This window comes from Oncorhynchus kisutch, linkage group LG10 (genome assembly GCF_002021735.2).
Source record: "Oncorhynchus kisutch isolate 150728-3 linkage group LG10, Okis_V2, whole genome shotgun sequence".
Classification (NCBI taxonomy): Eukaryota; Metazoa; Chordata; class Actinopteri; order Salmoniformes; family Salmonidae; genus Oncorhynchus; species Oncorhynchus kisutch.
Genome location: NC_034183.2, coordinates 26,554,736 through 26,572,914, shown reverse-complemented (window position 1 = coordinate 26,572,914; position 18,179 = coordinate 26,554,736). Strand labels below are relative to the sequence as shown.

General features: G+C 42.7%; 1 protein-coding gene across 4 annotated transcripts in view; it reads left to right on the top strand.

The window, feature by feature from the left end:
• The window catches only part of LOC109897964 (probable phospholipid-transporting ATPase IF), a 59,792-nt gene extending 41,613 nt beyond the window's left edge, over nt 1-18,179 (top strand). The window contains exons 19-31 of one of the 4 annotated variants that reach the window (XM_031833406.1): nt 2,081-2,284; nt 3,502-3,655; nt 4,809-4,911; nt 6,143-6,288; nt 6,385-6,444; nt 6,788-6,915; nt 7,062-7,200; nt 8,043-8,108; nt 8,289-8,392; nt 8,724-8,889; nt 9,746-9,831; nt 13,116-13,252; nt 16,816-16,927. In XM_031833406.1, the coding sequence (XP_031689266.1) occupies nt 2,081-2,284; nt 3,502-3,655; nt 4,809-4,911; nt 6,143-6,288; nt 6,385-6,444; nt 6,788-6,915; nt 7,062-7,200; nt 8,043-8,108; nt 8,289-8,392; nt 8,724-8,889; nt 9,746-9,831; nt 13,116-13,221 (1,462 nt within the window). In that variant the 3' untranslated portion in view covers nt 13,222-13,252; nt 16,816-16,927. Of the gene's footprint in view, nt 1-2,080; nt 2,285-3,501; nt 3,656-4,808; nt 4,912-6,142; nt 6,289-6,384; nt 6,445-6,787; nt 6,916-7,061; nt 7,201-8,042; nt 8,109-8,288; nt 8,393-8,723; nt 8,890-9,745; nt 9,832-13,115; nt 13,253-16,815 lie in introns of all 4 variants that reach the window. The other 3 variants (XM_020492666.2, XM_031833408.1, XM_031833407.1) reach the window with 3 other exon arrangements.

The window sequence follows — 18,179 nt, the reverse complement described above, 5'->3', positions numbered from 1 at the left end:
GTGTGCCAATTAGCTGCAGCAGCATAAAGTCTGCAGATGCTTAAATAAACTTAAATAAAAATGGCAAGTATTTAAATAGTCGCTTGTCCCTTTTTTAACAGCTGGGCATCGGCATACATTTCATATAAACGTCTGGTCTAAATTAATTGGTTAGGAGTGAACTTCATCTAGACTGCAAAAGAAGAGCAATGGATTTTTTAAATTATAATGTTTACACTGGTCACAATTAAGTTTGGTAGCAAAAGCTGTGTGGATGAAGGAAATAAGACACCTGGCTCAATAGAAGCCTCTAAGCGCAGGTTGTGATTGAAGCAAATAAACGCCCAGGCTATTAATTGAAGTTTTACGGTATACCCATTGTAGTGCTGAGCGATTAGTGCTTTTTGAGGTCGGTTCAGTTTCGGTTCGATTATATATATATTTTAAAAGTTTTTAAAGTCTACATTAAATGCATTATGAAATAATCACAAAATTATTCCAAAGCCGAAAATAGGAAACATTCAATTGCCAAAACATTGAAAATATTCCATTGTCTCAGGTTCACATTGGGTAGATATCAATAGAAAAATAGGAAATTGCAATGAAATAATAAAATATTAGAAAGAGGAGGAAGGGAAGCGCTACTAAGGTACACAATAGTACATCTTGGTAGATAGAAGGTGCTCTTTGGTAAAAGAGGTAAATTGGTCATCAAAAAGAAAGGAGGACCAAGGCACTCTTCATATAATTAATTAAAATGCCTTTATTAGTATGGCATGTTCAATAGAAACAAAGATTTTAAAAACCGTTTCGGCTGCATGGCCTTCGTCAGGGAGTCCAAAAAAACAAAAACTTTGTTTCTATTGAACATGCCATACTAATAAAGGCATTTTAATCAATTATATGAAGAGTGCTTTGGTCCTCCTTTCTTTTTGATGACGAAATAATAAAATATTTCAGTTGTGTGTGTGTGTGTGTGTGTGTGTGTGTGTGTGTGTGTGTGTGTGTGTGTGTGTGTGTGTGTGTGTGTATACCTTGGTTTTTATTTGATGACTATAATTTTTTATTCCTTAGTCATCATCTCATCTCATCTCTGCTCAGGCAGTAGCAGCCAGCCAGCCAGACGTTATTTCTGTGCTCCCAATATTGTACCGTCTTTAGCCTAGCCTATTCAGCTAGGCTAACCTGCCTAAAGTATGCTGCAGAGCTGTCTGATTAAATCCTTTTACTAGTTCTTCAAAGTAGATAAGTCATACTTTCACAAACTGTCTCTATCCCTCTCTCTCATTACTGTGTACATTCTTCTCTCATGCACCTAACATAGGAGGCGTAAGTGTATCCATCTCTGAGGCGGAAAGAGCAGGCACAATGGCTGATGGTCATTGTCATTAATTACCATGTTTCTGCACTGAACTAAGTTGAATATTTGCCTAATGAAAACTACAACTCCCTTCACCCCATCAGCCCACATAGTACTTGACTTGATTTCTCTCGTGAATAGTTTGATTTCGCTCTAGAGAAACGGCACATTGGGCTCACAAAAAAAAAAAAAATTGTTAATCGCTCAACTCATAAATGTCTCATGAACTTAGTTCAACTGTCGAACCCAAAATATAAGCTTGTTTTTCTGCTATGTTTGTCAACATTTGTAAACTAACTGTATAGCCTCAACATGCTTAACTATAATTGTTACATATTGGACAGAGCTATGGATGCTAGGACTGACGAGGCATTTGAGTGGTTACATTTCTCCAGCCTCATCCCTCAGATTTTTATCAAAACAGAGGCGGGGAGCCTGCTTTGTTATTGTTTCGACTGTGGATTGGACCCTTTAAAGCTAATCAGATAGGTTAAAGGTGAAATCAATAATTTGTTTGCATTATGTGGTAGCGGGATAAAACATTTGAAGCTGAAAGAAAGACGCACACATAACTAACATTATTCCTTTTTCTGCAAACATTGTGCAGTGCACTCGTACAGAGCCTCCCCCTAGTCTTACCAGGGCGATTCTGTTTACTGGAAATGAACCCACCTCTGGGGCTACCTTTTAGTTCTTCATATGGCATGGAGGCTAACGTGCTGTGTGTGTCTGTGTCCCCAGGCTGCAGGAAAAGGTCCAGGAGACCATCGAGTCGCTTCGTCTGGCTGGGATCAAAGTGTGGGTGCTGACCGGGGACAAGCACGAGACGGCGGTCAGTGTCAGCCTGTCCTGCGGCCACTTTCACCACACCATGAACATCCTGGAGCTGGTGCAGCAGAAGTCTGACAACGAGTGTGCCGAGCAGCTCAGACAACTGGCCAGGAGGTAGGACACTGTCACTAACATCTACCACCATGTCTCCCCATGCCATTCACGTCAGACACTCACCATGTCTGTTGTCCATGTTGTGTTTCTCTGGGTTAACTAGTCTACAAGCCCTCATCAGCATGTTAATGTATTCAGGGTAATATACAGGTCTGGGTGCAATAAAGAACTATAGGAGGCAGAGTTTAACTTCATATTTATCATAATCAGTTATGAGTTTTAAGGACAGTGCTCCAATTAAGAGAATCACTGTGTAGCCTAGCCAAGAATTCTAACCTCCACGATCCCCGATGGAGTTGAGTGGCGAGGAGTGTAGTCTACGTCCGACTACATCGAGTCGGTATCAGTCGATACTTTGAATTCTTTCATGCGTAACTTGTACCTACGTTTGTCTTGTTTAGTTGCATTATTTTCTTTGGGTGCTGCAATCCATAGTTTATTTATAAACGTCATAGCCTCGGCACTCCACTCCATCGGGGATCGTGGAGTTGAGAATTCTGGGCTATGTGTAGCCTAAACATGTCAGGATGTTGCCAGAGCAGCTCTGGGAACCTTCTGTTGTTTATCACCACTGATATATGGAGATGTCTTCTTGCCCACAGATGCAGTCCTTTTTCCAATTGTCCTTGGCTTATTAATGGTGAAGGAGTCTTGTTTATGGTCTCCTGGGGGGATAGTGTCATTAGGCACGATGCATTGCAGATGACTCAGTCTGGAAACCAGGGAAGAGTACGGAACCTTTTTGTAGTCACGACACATCCTATATTCGTCGTGTGACAAAGTTTCGAAATGGTTATGAGAAATCAAGACAATGAAGGTTTTTATTATACTCCATTAAAAATGAGTGGATTTATGTTGGGAGATGATTATGCATCATTCTAGTGTGAGATGCACTGTAGACTTGTGTGTGTGTGTGCGTGGTTTTACTATCCCGAGGGTGACCAGAAGGATAATAAAACAAGGAAAATTCAGACAATTGGGTACATTTCGCTGATCCCCACAAGGAAAAAAGCTTTTTTAGGGTCAGGGAAAATAGGATTTTATTTGGTCCCCACAAGGGATAGTAAAACAAGTGTGTGTGTGTGTGTGTGTGTGTGTCGAGGACCTCCACATTAGTTCTGTATAGTTATACCGGCTTTTTATGTGTCCCTTTCTCTGTGTGTGTGTGTGTGTGTGTGTGTGTGTGTGTGTGTGTGTGTGTGTGTGTGTGTGTGTAGGATCAGAGAGGACCATGTGATCCAGCATGGCCTGGTGGTGGACGGGGCCAGCCTGTCTCTAGCACTGCGGGGGCACGAGAAGCTCTTCATGGAGGTGTGCAAGAACTGCTCTGCCGTGCTGTGCTGCCGCATGGCGCCCCTGCAGAAGGCCAAGGCAAGTCCCCTCACTGTCACTACCAGCCTTTTAGGGCTTTCCTTTATGAATTAATCAGTCAACAGCGCCAATCTCATATTTCTCATGCCCTCAAGTATTTAAAACAAATGTATTGTTAATGTAAAGATAATTGCCTAAATAAATGAGCAATAATAATACATTAGTATAAATAATTTTGTAGTAATACATAACACCTGCTAGTAGAATTAACGTGATTGAAGTAGATGATTTATAATTACAACAGTGATCATTTACCGTATGTGTGCGCCTGGGTGAATCAGATTTTTTTGGAGCAGCGCACACCTTTTGATGACACGATGTCGGTCAGTCTTTCCCAGACTCCCCCATCCACAAGGGGGCGATATAGTTTTTTTGTTTTTGTCTTCTCATTTGTGGTGAATAAAACTAAGAGTGGTCTTCCCTTGCTAGTAGTAGCTAGTGGGAATTAGCCTAGCTAAAAACACAGCAAAACAACAACCCTTTTTAGATTCAATATGAAGTCATGAGATTTATAATTAAATAATGTGCCCTGGCAAATATTGTTGTACTTGCCAGTGTAACTTACAACATTATCGGAATTTGATATGCTGGTTCAATGTATTCTCTCCCATCAGCTAAAAATAGAATGTCATCATATATTACGGAGGAAAGGTACATTGCTACCAGTTGTTCTTACTGTTTCACTTCTCAACAAATACCTTTTTTGGGGGGATACTAATATTTGGTTCATTGTTTAAAGTCCCAGGGCAGTCCAAAACGTGATTTGTCGACGTAGCGACGCAGCAACATAGGCAGAACTATGTTCAAGGAACCGCCCATTTTGTGACGCAAAACGACATTCAAGTACTCTGTTGCGCTGTGTTTCCGTAGTTTGCATAAGGTCGGTAGACTCCTTTACAACTCACTTACAACAGTGCACTTACGTGACACTCACTGAAATTGTTCAGAAAAACTTCCTTAGATGGCTAGCTATTTCAGTCTTGTCTTTTGGTTTCTCAGACTTTTAAATTCGTGGTCATGGCTGTGGAGAGTAGAGTATCTGGCCAGTGCTGTGGTTTTATCTGCAGTAGCTGGTTTTACAGTAAAGGCTAATTGCCATGGACATGCTCCTGGTCTCATTTGGGCTGCTTCATGAGAATTCTGTGCTTGGCAGGTGGTGAGATTGCTGAAAACGTCTCCAGAGAAACCCATCACTTTAGCCATTGGGGATGGAGCCAATGATGTCAGCATGATTCAAGAGGCCCATGTTGGCATAGGTAAGTCCTCCACCCTAGAGGAAAAAGAAACGCACACCTATTTAGGCGAGGTGCTGGCTGGCGGAGTGGAAAACTTGAAAATAAAGGAGAGCTGCACATTCTTAAGAATGGCTTCAGATCATTCAAAAATTGTTTGCCCTGCAGCCAATTCTGTCGAATCAAAAGAATTTGTAAAATACAATCAGATTTCGACAGAAATAGAGACTAAAGAATGATCAGATTAATATTGCCAATGTGGAAATTTAAAACAAAACAAATTAAGGGAATCGTTCACAAACTATCCGATGATAGTATTGGTAATGTGTTTTCGGACCTTCCCTTGGTCGTATTCTCGCGGGGCAGAAATCTTAGAGACCAATTGGTACACTCTGATTTACCACCCCAAGATATCCCTGAACAACATCTATTCCACCCCTACTGGATGGAAATTACAAGTGTAATGGCTGTGCTCAATGCAATGGCACTTACAAATGTAGATCCTTCAAACACCCCCGAAATAGGGAAACAAATCCCAATAAAAGGTGTTATTACGTGCTCCACTAAGGCAGTTATTTATCTTATAACTTGTCCTTGTGGTAAAAATGATGTGGGTAAAACAAAGTGTGAATTAAAAGTACGTATCTCAGAGCATCGTAGCACCATAGGTGTAAAAACTCGACTTACCCAGTTGCGGCCCACTTTTTGGAAGCAAACACTCGATTTAGTCTCTGCGTTATATTGGCATCGAACATGTCACCCTCCCTTATTGTTAAAACAAGAGGCTGCCTGGATCTTTCATTTAAAGACCCTTAATCCCTTCGGTCTCAACGTAGACTTTGATCTGAAGCCATTCTTGTGATTATTGTGACTTTGCCATTGTAATTGTTTGTAGGCTTATGTAGTTCAAATCGTATGCTATCCATTTGTTTTTTTTGTATGTTCTTTGTCATTTTAATATTTGAGAATTACCCATGATATTAGGCCATACTTGGCCATGATTACAGACACCTGTGTGTCTTTTGACACTATATAAACGAGTCATCCTGCAGTGATTGTGATTATACCCTGATGGAGACAGTTTGCTTGTCGAAACGTTGGACATTACATTTTTGCATCTGAGCTCTTAAGAGTGTTCTCCTTTATTTTCAAGTCCTCCACCCTAATCAAATTACAATAACCCATTACTCAATAGTGCATTTTGCTTGTAGTTTCAGAACAAAATGGCTAATAACAGACTTTAAAAACATTTCAGGTATCATGGGCAAGGAGGGAAGACAAGCAGTACGAAACAGTGACTATGCAATAGCAAGGTTTAGATTCCTTTCCAAGTTACTGCTCGTCCATGGCCACTTCTACTACATTAGAGTTGCAACCCTTGTACAGTACTTTTTCTACAAGGTGAGTTCTATGTTTGGGGTGTCTTACACAATGATAGTCAATACAGGAGCTAGATGTGCTTGTCTCGGGTCTAAATCCCTTTTTGTCTTCTTTTAGAATGTGTGCTTTATTACGCCCCAGTTTTTATACCAGTTCTTCTGTCTGTTTTCACAACAAGTAAGTGTCTTTCAGTGTCTCATTAGTTCTATTTGTTCATTTTTTGTGGTCCCTTATTACTGTTGCTTTGTGAGTGTTGTTTGTGTACCTTGTTCTGTGTCATATACATGCCTGTTGTTCTGAATGTACCACGTGGAGCTATATCTCCCCCTGAGGGATCATCAGCTCGAACTGTCCATCTCTGGATCATCCACATACAGAAGGAGTTAACCAAGTGTAGGCCCTTGTTGACGGTGGGGGGAAATAAAGGTTTTGGCAGGTGTGAATGTGTGCTGTGTTGTACATGGCCCAGGGTGAAGTGCCAATCTTGTCCTACCTTGTTGTTGCCTCCCTGTTTCCCCAGACTCTGTATGACAGTGTTTACCTGACACTCTACAACATCTGTTTCACCTCCCTGCCCATACTGGTGTACAGCCTGTTTGAGCAACAGGTCCATCCACACATGCTGCAGAGTAAGCCAGTGCTCTACAGGTAGGAAGGACATGGTGTTCTATTTGACATATTTTTTTTCCCATACAAAATGGGGCTGTACCTCCTTAGGCTGCATTTACATGAAAACACAACAGGCATTTGCTACGGACAGAACCATGTTGCTTTGTATCCTTTCACACCAACAGAGACATCAGCAAGAACTCCCTCCTTTCCTTCAAGACCTTTTTGTACTGGACACTGCTGGGCTTCTGCCACGCCTTTGTCTTCTTCTTTGGTTCCTACATCCTGATGGGGGAGGACACGTCTCTCATGGGGAATGGACAGGTGAGGTGGGCTGGGCTGCATGTACTGTACTCTCTGTTCTACCTCTGGTAGTGGTTCTGCCGGGGGAGGAAAGGGTAAGGAGACCCCCCCCCCCCCCCCCCCCCCCACCTGGCTTGGCTCCAAGGGGAACTTGACTTTGAACCTGACTTTGAATGTTCGGTGCGGATCTCTGGGAATATTGATTGGGTCTTTTACCAAGGTGCACAGTAATATGAAATATTTCGTTTTCAGTTTAAGTTAGGCAGTGTGATGGCAGTAAATTCCAGACTGTTCTAGGAGGCTGTGCTGTTTTTGATTTTTCTATTTGGGCTGCAGCCCCCTCTCTCTCTCCTGTCTCTAATCTGTTTGTCTGTGTCAGTCGTTCTACTAGATTGGTGTTGTTGAAAAAGCACTCACCATGTTGCTCTTTTTCGCTTTCTTTTGTTCATTTCTCTTCTTCACCTCCTCCCTCTTTTCATGCTCTGCATGTCAGCAGATTTTGAGAGCTAACAGACAACTGGTAAGAGTTGACTGAATCACAGTTAATGCATAGCCCTGTCATAGTTACCCCCCTAACATCTGTTGCTGTCATTGGTCCATTCTGTATGAACACCCTGCTTGGTTATGATTTTGATGTGCCATGTTTCTCAAGGGGTGAGTGATGACGAGTCAGTAACTTCCAGTGTCACAAGTTTGTCAGCAATTTAGCTTAGAAGGCTTAGGCCTAGTCTTGTGGAAATATGTGACTACTAACACGTGACTCGATCGACATCACTATTAAAGCAGTATTCCTATGATGGATGCTAAGCCATTGTATTGTCTCTTTGAAAATTCTTAAATGTTTTATTTTATTTTTCTTGTAGATGTTTGGAAACTGGACCTTTGGCACTTTGGTATTCACAGTAATGGTTATCACTGTTACATTGAAGGTAAATAATGTCCGTTGAGTTTTTGCAATTCTTCAATTCATAAATAATTCTTAAAGCAATCCCACATGAAATCTGTCACTTTTTGATATTGTTGTCAGTCACCTCACTCGTCTACTCTCCTATAACCTTTCACATGCTTTTCTGACCAAACTATGTTGTTTTCTTTCACTCTGTCGACAGCTGGCCTTGGAGACCCACTTCTGGACGTGGATGAATCACTTTGTTACCTGGGGCTCCATCGCTTTCTACTTCATCTTCTCCCTGTTTTATGGGGGAATCATCTGGTGAGCTGAGCTTGCCATCTCTTTCCCACACAACCTGTGTATCTCTAATACACATGACATTTCATTATATAGTATGTGATAAGATCAACAAGTGTGATTGTACTGCATTGTACTGATTGTACTGCATGAAGTCTACATTGAAGTCTACTTAGAATTTCACCTCGGTGACTGTCTATCCCATACAGTCGAAAACCTTGAAGTTCTATTCCAGGCTCAACTCAAAGGGTGTTCAACTCAAAGGGTGTTCTACTCACAGGGTTAGTTAAGCCTGAACAGATGTCGGCTGGCTAACAGTGTGATTCTCTGACCTTTGCCCCCCCCCCCCCTTCAGGCCTTTCCTCCACACCCAGGACATGTACTTTGTCTTTGTCCAGCTGCTCTCCAGCGGCTCTGCCTGGTTCGCCATCATCATCATCCTCATCGCCTGCCTTTTCCCCGACATCATCAAGAAGGTGATCTATAGGCACCTCCAGCCAACCAGCACCCAGAAGTCTCAGGTAGGACACCCAGGGACAGGGGAGAGGAGGGGGGAAGGGGTGGGTTGCGGTAATAAACTTTGCACTGACAGGAAACGCATGACACCAAAGCATGGCTTCTCACCTCAGACAACACAAGAACAACAATTCACTGTGCAACTGACAAAGGCATGCATCTCTGTTCCAGATCTTAATCTACTGTAGCGTGTCTGATAGGTGGGAGAGCTAGACAGTGGATATGGCAGGAGCATATTGCTGAACAAACAGTTTTTTTGAAAACAGCCTCTTGAACGGTTCCATTCTTGTGGTCACAACTTCCTCTTTGCTTAAAAGGTTGATATTAACACGCCCTCTTTTTATTTGTTTACTTACACGTATTCAGACTCTTTTTGTTTGTTTACTTACACGTATTCAGCCTCTTTTTGTTTGTTTACTTACATGTATTCAGCCTCTTTTTGTTTGTTTACTTACACGTATTCAGCCTCTTTTTGTTTGTTTACTTACACGTATTCAGCCTCTTTTTATTTGTTTACTTACACGTATTCAGCCTCTTTTTATTTGTTTACTTACACGTATTCAGCCTTTTTTTGCATCAAATAATTGGCGAGTCAGCAATTCTAGCATCTGTGATGGAGAAAGTTAAGTGTTAAAGTGCTGCTCAGTGGGTCTTAGAAGAGAAAAGCTCTCTTTCCCAGGGTTGAGTCTCATTTCCTGTCTCTGTGATAGATGATTTTCTTCCTTTCTCCGGCTGGTGTGTGTCCATGTGTGTCTGTACGAGTGTGTTATGATCAACCTCTGTGTCTACTGTGTATGTCGTTTTCCCTCCTAACTGACCTTCTCTGTGTTGCGCCCTTGCCTCCTTCCCTCTGCTCTGTAGATGTACTCCAATCGAGTCGTCATAGGCGATGACTTCATCGCACTGCAGCCTCTTTCCAGAGCCAAGAATCAGCTGGGCAAAATTAGGTAGAGTAGGAGGGGCCCTGCTACATTTTTAATATAAGAATGTGTTTTTTTTATTTAACCTTTATTTAACTAGGCAAGTCAGGTAAGAACAAATTCTTATTTACAATGGCGGCCTACCCATGCAGACGACAAACTAACTAACCAGCGTTCTAGAAGAAAAAAAATGAAAGGGAAAGATAAGGCTAAGGCATTTTGTTATGCACCTCTGCATGTTGACTCTAGGAAATCGTCTATCAACTGCGTGCCACTTTAGTTTAGCCTAGTGCACTCTGCACTGAGCAGAGCAGCCTCTCACTGCAGCAGCCCTGATATAAAGTTCCAGCCATGACGGCATGTGGCGCACAGCTTGAGACGGTTTAATGTATGCTGCTAATACAGTAATTCTGAGGCTCAACATTATAGTGAGCAAAAGCTGCTAGCTGGTGAATGCTATTTTCATAGTAGTTTGTTCACTGTATCTCCGGATCATATTCTGGACAGCATGCTTTTAAACAATAGCATTATTTTCTTAAGATATGCACAATGAGGAGAGAAAATGACAACCACTCCATCCAAAAGCAAGTGATCAATTTCCTAATTGGATTGACATGTTGACAGAATAATTGCTAAGCCAAATTCTAAATGAATTCCTCAATCATCCAGTTAAAATGGATACATTTACATAATTGAGAGTACACTGAAATTACTAAACTGGCTCATTGATTCTTTGGAACGTCTTTGTGCCCAGTCTCCTAGTTAAAATGTTAGTGTACACTAATTGTTTTGGATACGAATTGATTGGTGTGGCTATCCTCTACCTCCTATGGATGTGGGAGTGGTTTTTGTGCTCATTTGTCTTGTTTTCTTCCGTGCATGAGACTTAATGGGTTGTTTTGTGCTTCCAGATGGAAGAGGATAAGAGTTCAGTCAGCTCAGAATATGACTCTGCTGAAGGCAGGAGCCGAGGGGAGGACAATTGGCAACTGCTAGCTGCTTCTCCTCCCCCCGCCCAAGGCCCAGCCCTATGGTCCCCTAGGTAGTATTTGTATTTATTATGGATCCCCATTAGCTGCTGCCAAGGTAGTAACCCTACTGCTTCCCTGGCCCAGCCAGGCCTCTGTGTGTGTGTGGATCCTCCCCTGTCCACCATCCCCATATTGCTCTGTTTGATTTTTTTGTGTGTATTTTACCCCCTTTTTCTTTCCAATTTCGATCTTGTCTCATCGCTGCAACTCCCTAACAGACTCGGGAGGCAAAGGTTGAGTCATGCGTCCGCCGAATCATGACCCGCCAAACCGCACTTCTTAACACCCGCCCACTTAACCCTGAAGCCAGCCGCACCAATGTGTCGGCGGAAACACCGTTCAACATATGACAGAGGTCAGCCTGCAGGTGCCCGGCCTGTCACAGAGTCGCTAGAGCGTGATGAGACAAGTAAAGTAAAGTCTGGCCCTGGCCAAACCCTTACGTAACCTGGACGACGCTGGGCCAATTGTGTTCCGCCCTATGGGACTCCCGTTCACGGTCGATTGTGATACAGCCCGGGATCGAACCCGGGTCTGTGGTAATGCAGTATCTTAGACCGCTGCGCCACTCGGGAGGCCCATTGCTCTGTTTTTATATCTGACATTTTACTGCTTGCATAAGTTACTTGATGTGGAATAGATTTCCATGTAGTCATGGCTCTATGTAATACTGACCCCCCCCCCCCCCCCCCCCCCCCCCCCCCCAAGTAGTTTAAACAGACAGCTTGCTGCATTCAACACACCTCTCACACATATAAGTAGTGATGAAGTCAATTTCTCCTCTACTTTGAGTCAGGAGATATTGACATGCATATTATTAATGTTAGCTCTCCGTTCACATTAAAAGGGACACCGTGATGCCCTGTTCTGGGCCACTGTAATTTTCCTAAGTCCCTCTTTGTGGCTCCTGACCACACGACTGGACAGTAGTCCAGGTACGACAAAACTAGGGCCTATAGGACCTGCCTTGTTAAGAAAGCAGAGCAACACTTTATTATGGACAGACTTCTACCCATCTTAGAGCAAGTTGAGGAGACTAAGCAGCTATTTCCACAGTATTCATTATAATATTTAGTTGAGGTTTAGTGAATGATTTGTCCCAAATACAATGCTTTTAGTTTTTGAAAACAAAACCCAACCTTACTTAATCATGACTCGTGTCATTTTTCACCTGTCTGTCTGTGTATGCCTTTAAACCAGCAAAAATCATATCAAACAATGTTTTTCTACAAATCTGGAAACACTGGACAGTTACTTTAACTGTCAATCATCATCACCTCCTCCAACCATGTTAGTGGTCCCCTAACTACAGGTCAAGGTGGAAGCAACATGAAGGATGTTTGTGTAATCAGTCCTGTTGAGAAGAATATACATATCTCCTGAACTGGATTGCCTTTGCACATCAGTTTTTCATACAGTAGCATTTGGAGGACAGTGTTTAATGTAGGATACAGTAGAATGATACATCCATGGCAGTGTAGCCTAATACCTATTTTGTTCTCACTCTTCTAACCACTGTTTCTGCTGCTGTTGCAAATATGCAGTAGTTTCTGAGTGGTAGGGAGAGGAGGGAATTGAGCGTTGTAACCACAAACCAGTGTTGATAGTCTTGATGTGTTCAGGACTGCTTCTTTAGCAGTGCTCGAGCACTCACTGCGCAGGTGCTTACTCGGGAAAATCAAGAGTTGGCTGTAAGAGATCAGTCGTCTAGGAATCGACATTCCTCCACTTAATGCTATGCATTTTATATTCACAAAATTCTCTGCCTTCGCCATTCATTTGTAGCCGTAGATTGTCTTTGATTGGGAGTGAATCACCGTTATTTATCATTGTTATGTGGAGCTGAGCTGACTGAGATTAATGTGAGAATAGGATTTTAAGCACACGTTAGACTGGCATGGCAACTGCCTGTAACTCCTGTGTGATTTGTTTAGTGCCTTCAAGGCTTGCCCAGGCCAGGGACAAGGACAGCCTTGCCTTGGAAAATACTGCATCGTTTATAGATTTGAGTTTTTTTTAAATTGGATTGATTCTCACCTCTCCAGCTTGGCCATGTACATTTGTGTCTGACACCTTGTGCATCACCCACCTCTTATTGTTTTGACGCGCTCCAAATCCCCAAAATCCCCTCCCGGCTCCCTGGACAGTCATTGGGCTGTTTTGTGGATATTGGTGTGACCTGTGTGTTCTGATTCTAATATTCTGTTGTGCTCTGCCACCCCTCTGTCTCCCCTTCCTTACCATTCCTCTGTTTCTCGCTCTCGCTCTCTCTCTCTGCAGTTTATTGAGACTAACTACCAGGGCATCGGCTGCGTGGACTCCATGTGTTGCTACTCAGAGGGGGAGAACGGGTGCGCCCGGCTGGGCCGGATGGTGGCGCAAGTGATGGGCCGCTACGACCCTGCCTACGCCAACAGGTGTGACCCCACCCTCTGTAGCCTCTGTTGCTGCAGGCGCATCTCCTACAAGCTGGAGCAGGATGAGCCCACTGCTCCCCAGGAGTAGTGAAGGCCTAGCCTAGAAGAGAGAGAGGTAGACTAGACTAAGGTCTTACTGGTAGGACAGGCACCCCAGTGACAGAGAAAGGTTTGTAGGGAGGGAGACTAGTATCTGGATCCTGGATCTTAAATGTTCTTTAATAGAGACATATTTATCTCGTATGCTATGATCGACTTCATAGAGTCCTTCTAGTCTATTCGTCTTCTATATTCAGTGGGACAACATGTTCACCAATGTAGCCACGTGTCTATGTAATCTCTCCTTCCAAGTGTGTACTCGTATGCAAGTCTTCTTTCACTCGGGGGCTTTCTGTCACCTGTCTGAAGTTTTGTGCTTTTTTACTTTTCCAAAGCCTGCCGAGTCCGTGTGTTTTTCCTTCACAGTGTAGGCAAAGCCCAGGTTGAGTCTAAGTCTCTATTGATCTATGACAATGTGTTTATGCTGCAAAATCTATTCAAGAGAATGCTAACTGAGGTAACGCTATATTTATTTGATCATTGTTAAAGATGTAGCATTCTCGTTCTGCTTTTTACTTGTACAGTCGTGGCCAAAAGTTGAGAATGACACAAATATTAATTTCCACAAAGTTTGCTGCTTCAGTGTCTTTAGTTATTTTTGTCAGATGTTACTATGGAATACTGAAGTATAATTACAAGCATTTCATAAGTGTCAAAGGCTTTTATTGACAATTACATGAAGTTGATGCAAAGAGTCAATATTTGCAGTGTTGACCCTTCTTTTTCAAGACCTCTGCAATCCGCCCTGGCATGCTGTCAATTAACTTCTGGGCCACATGTTGACTGATGGCAGCCCATTCTTGCATAATCAATGCTTGGAGTTTGTCAGAATTTGTGGGGTTTTGTTTGTCCACCTGCCTTTTGAGGATTAACCACAAGTTCTCAATGGGATTAAGGTCTGGGGAGTTTCCTGGCCATGGACACAAAATATTGATGTTTTGTTCCCCGAGCCACTTAGTTATCACTTTTGCTTTATGGCAAGGTGCTCCATCATGCTGGATGAGGCATTGTTCGTCACCAAACTGTTCCTGGATGTTTGGGAGAAGTTGCTCTCGGTGGAGGTGTTGGTACCATTCTTTATTCATGGCTGTGTTCTTAGGCAAAATTGTGAGTGAGCCCAGTCCCTTGGCTGAGAAGAAAGCTTTTTTTCCAGATGCCCCAAACAATCGGAAAGGGGATTCAGAGAAAATGACTTTACCCCAGTCCTCAGCAGTCCAATCCCTGTACCTTTTGCAGAATATCAGTCTGTCCCTGATGTTTTTCCTGGAGAGAAGTGGCTTCTTTGCTGCCCTTCTTGACACAATGCACATCCAACCTGGAAGCCAGCCGCACCAATGTGTTTCCGTACACCTGGCGACCTGGTCAGCGTGCACTGCGCCCTGCCCGACACAGGAGTCGCTAGTGCGCGATGAGACCAGGATATCCCTGCCGGCCAAACCCTCCCTAACCTGGACGACCCTGGGCCAATTGTGCGTCGCCCCATGGGCCTCCCGGTCGCTCATACCTGTGTTAACGAGAGAATCACTGACATGATGTCAGCTGGTCCTTTTGTGGTAGGGCTGAAATGCAGTGGAATTTTTTGGGGGGATTCAGTTAATTTGCATGGCAAAGAGGGACTTTGCAATTCATCTGATCACTCTTCATAACATTCTGGAGTATTTGCAAATTGCCATCATACAAACTGAGGCAGCAGACTTTGAAAATGTATATTTGTGTCATTCTCAAAACTTTTGTCCACGACTGTGTCTTGGTCTCTGACTTGCCAAAGTTTGTTATACTGTATGTGTGTATCTATGGACAATGACCGCATGATGCCAGTGTAATGCTTTATCAGCCCCTTCCTTGTCTGCCCACATATCTACTTCACACCCTCACTCTCTCAACACTGAGGTGAGATAAGCACTCAGAAAGAAAATAGTCAAAGTTAGACTGAGACTTGTTCCGGCCTTAATGCTAGGATACTGCCAGTGCACAGGGGGAGAGACCCCACCATCGGCCACACTCGCTGACTGGCAGTATATCAGCCCTACTTTACCGTACCCTGTACTGTTACTGAATGATGCTTGTGGTTTGACATGCTGCAGTGTTTGGTGTCAGTGTGCCTCAGCTGAAACACGGGGACCACACTCCCTGACAGAGATGTACTGGAAAACCGTAGTCTCAAAATGAGAATAGGAGTCTTTTTGCTATTTATTTGATAAAGTGAAGTATTTGAAGCCTTAGGTGCTTTTGAGAAGAGAACTGTCTTGTTGCATGGGGCTGCCTTTTGGTATTATGTATGCTGAGTAACCTGATATTGTGTGTTCACGTGTGTTCTGATCTTTTCTATAACGTTACTCCTGCTAAGCTGCACTTTGTCTGAACCTCTCTCGTCGTTGCCGCTCTGTCTAAAATCTAGATAATATTCAACTTCCCCCATCGACGTTATTCATATGCAGCTGTTATATCACCTTGACGTCACTTGTCAATCTAATATTCTGCTGCTTGCCTGGTTTTCTGTTCTGATAGATCGCCATAGACAACGGACTAATAGCTTGATATCAAGTGGGAGTACCACAAGACTAGACAATTAACACCAACATACACATTTATCAAGAAATACCTATTTTTGAAGTCATACAGCACCATGTGCATACAAGTTCTTAAAACGGTTGTCTTTGTCTTATAATCCATATAGCATGTATAGGGTATTGATACTTGTGATACAAAGATGATAAAATGGGTATAGTGATGAACAAGATGATTTATATTATATTCTACAGGAGTCTGAATATGGTTGAGATGTGGCAAGTCCCTACTATGCCCCCTGGTGGCAATGTTAGCCTGTATAAACTGTGAAATAGGGAGGTGCCTTTCCTGAAGGAGAGTTGAGCCCTCTTTTCAAGGGCTCTTTGATACTAGATATGTATTTTACTATAAATATGCACATATTTAAGATGTCTTCGATTATATGATATTTTCCTATTAGCAGTAGGTAGTGTAAATTGTTCACATATATAATTGTATAGCCAAGGCCTGAGCTTCATATCATTCAAAGAAAGTATTTAGTATACCTGGTTATGCATATAGTGACTGAGAGAAGGAAGTTGACTGTTTGTCATCCTGTACTAACCCTCACTGTACTCACCCTATTCTCTCTCCTCCTTTTGAGTTTAACTCTGTTTGCTTGTGCTGCTACCCCTGTAGGTTGAAGTGTAGGGCAGGAAATGAGTCTAGTGACAGGGCAGGAAGCCAGTAGAAGATGAGCAGAATGACAGGGTTTCAGTTCAAAGGCAGGGCCTCCTCATATCAATACAGATAACGTCTTCAATTACTCCTGTACCATTACCCATGATGGATGTCACATCCAACAGTAAATAAAAGGGTATTTTAGGCAGGTCTGAGATGGGTTGAAGCACTCGAGGCAGGTTTTCAGCTCAGTCCTCCTCCCACACCCCTCACTCCTCTGTCGTTGATGCTTTTAGATCATGGAGCGACTCGGACCCCTTCTATTCCAACGATCGGAGCATCTTGACACTCACACCCATGGAGGCCACTCATTGCTAAGGTAGCAGAGCAGTAGTGCCACCTTGCCACACGGAGAGGAACTACTCACCACACAGCCCAGGGCTGACCAGCAATGACATGAGGCTTTGCAAGAGATGCTACATGGGCCTCTGTTCTCTTCCTGTAAATAATAAAAGGGAATAAGATGGTACCAAAGATGAAATAATTTCAGACTTGAGTGAAAAAGAACATGGTCTACTTCTTTACGCCTGTAGGTTAGTGTTGCTGCTGCTTCACCTGACTGTGGAAGGTCTGCCATCTTTCCTGAGGAAATTAGGTGGGCCTCGTTATAGCCATATCCTCCATTTTACGACCTGATTTTTCAAGGTATGAAAATGTGAAAGCAGTTGGATGATCAGGTCTCGAAACTGTCCCTAAAATATGCCTTTTCTGCACAGATTGTTAGTAGTACGTTTGTTCAGAAATGTCAAGAGAATGTCCATATAATAGCTCCGAGATATTAAATAGCTGTCAACGTATAATATGGCTTGCACATATTACAGTTCTTGTTTTCCTTTCATTGCTAGTTACCATTGAAATCATGTTTTTGTTTTGTGTGTGTGTCTTTCCCCCCTATGCTATTAACCACTTCATGTTTGTTTGTGTATTTATTTCCATCACCTGACTGAACTCGACTGCATCCTATCTTTTGGGGCCTTTGGCCCACAATAACGGAAATGCCAGAGTCGAGAGGGTCATTGAGACAACCGTTTTAAACTTGCTATCTATGACCGTGACTTATGCACACACAGATTTATTCGAATATGGCCAAGTTCATATAAAATAGTGGGAATTATTTGGTTGCTATTTGTAGCGGTTACTTCATCAGCTTGAAGTGGGAGACGCTGAAATGTCCAAATAGTCAGTGGAGCTTTTTTTCTTTGCACGTTACGAATATTTGTAAGCACATCTGGCACGATTTATCAAGGTCAGCACTGGCGAAGTATACTTATTGTACTAGTATGCTAGAGTTGTCATTTGTCAGTTTTATATATGCAGCTATTAGTTCAGATTGTGAAATTTGGCCTCCAGCCAGTATTCACCAAGAGCTTCTAATCATGCCACTCAATAGGTCAGTCAACAAGAGGTGTTTGAATATTGAAATCTATTTCGGAAGTCTCCATTTTCATTAGCAATAAGGATGCATCTGGACTAGGAACAATGAAGTCAGCTGTTCATGTTCCTAGCTCTTGATCATTTAAATTGAAAGAGTTCTGTTACTCACCTGTCAGTGAAACGGTTTCATTGCTGATGTTTACAGAATAAATGTTTTTAAAAAGCA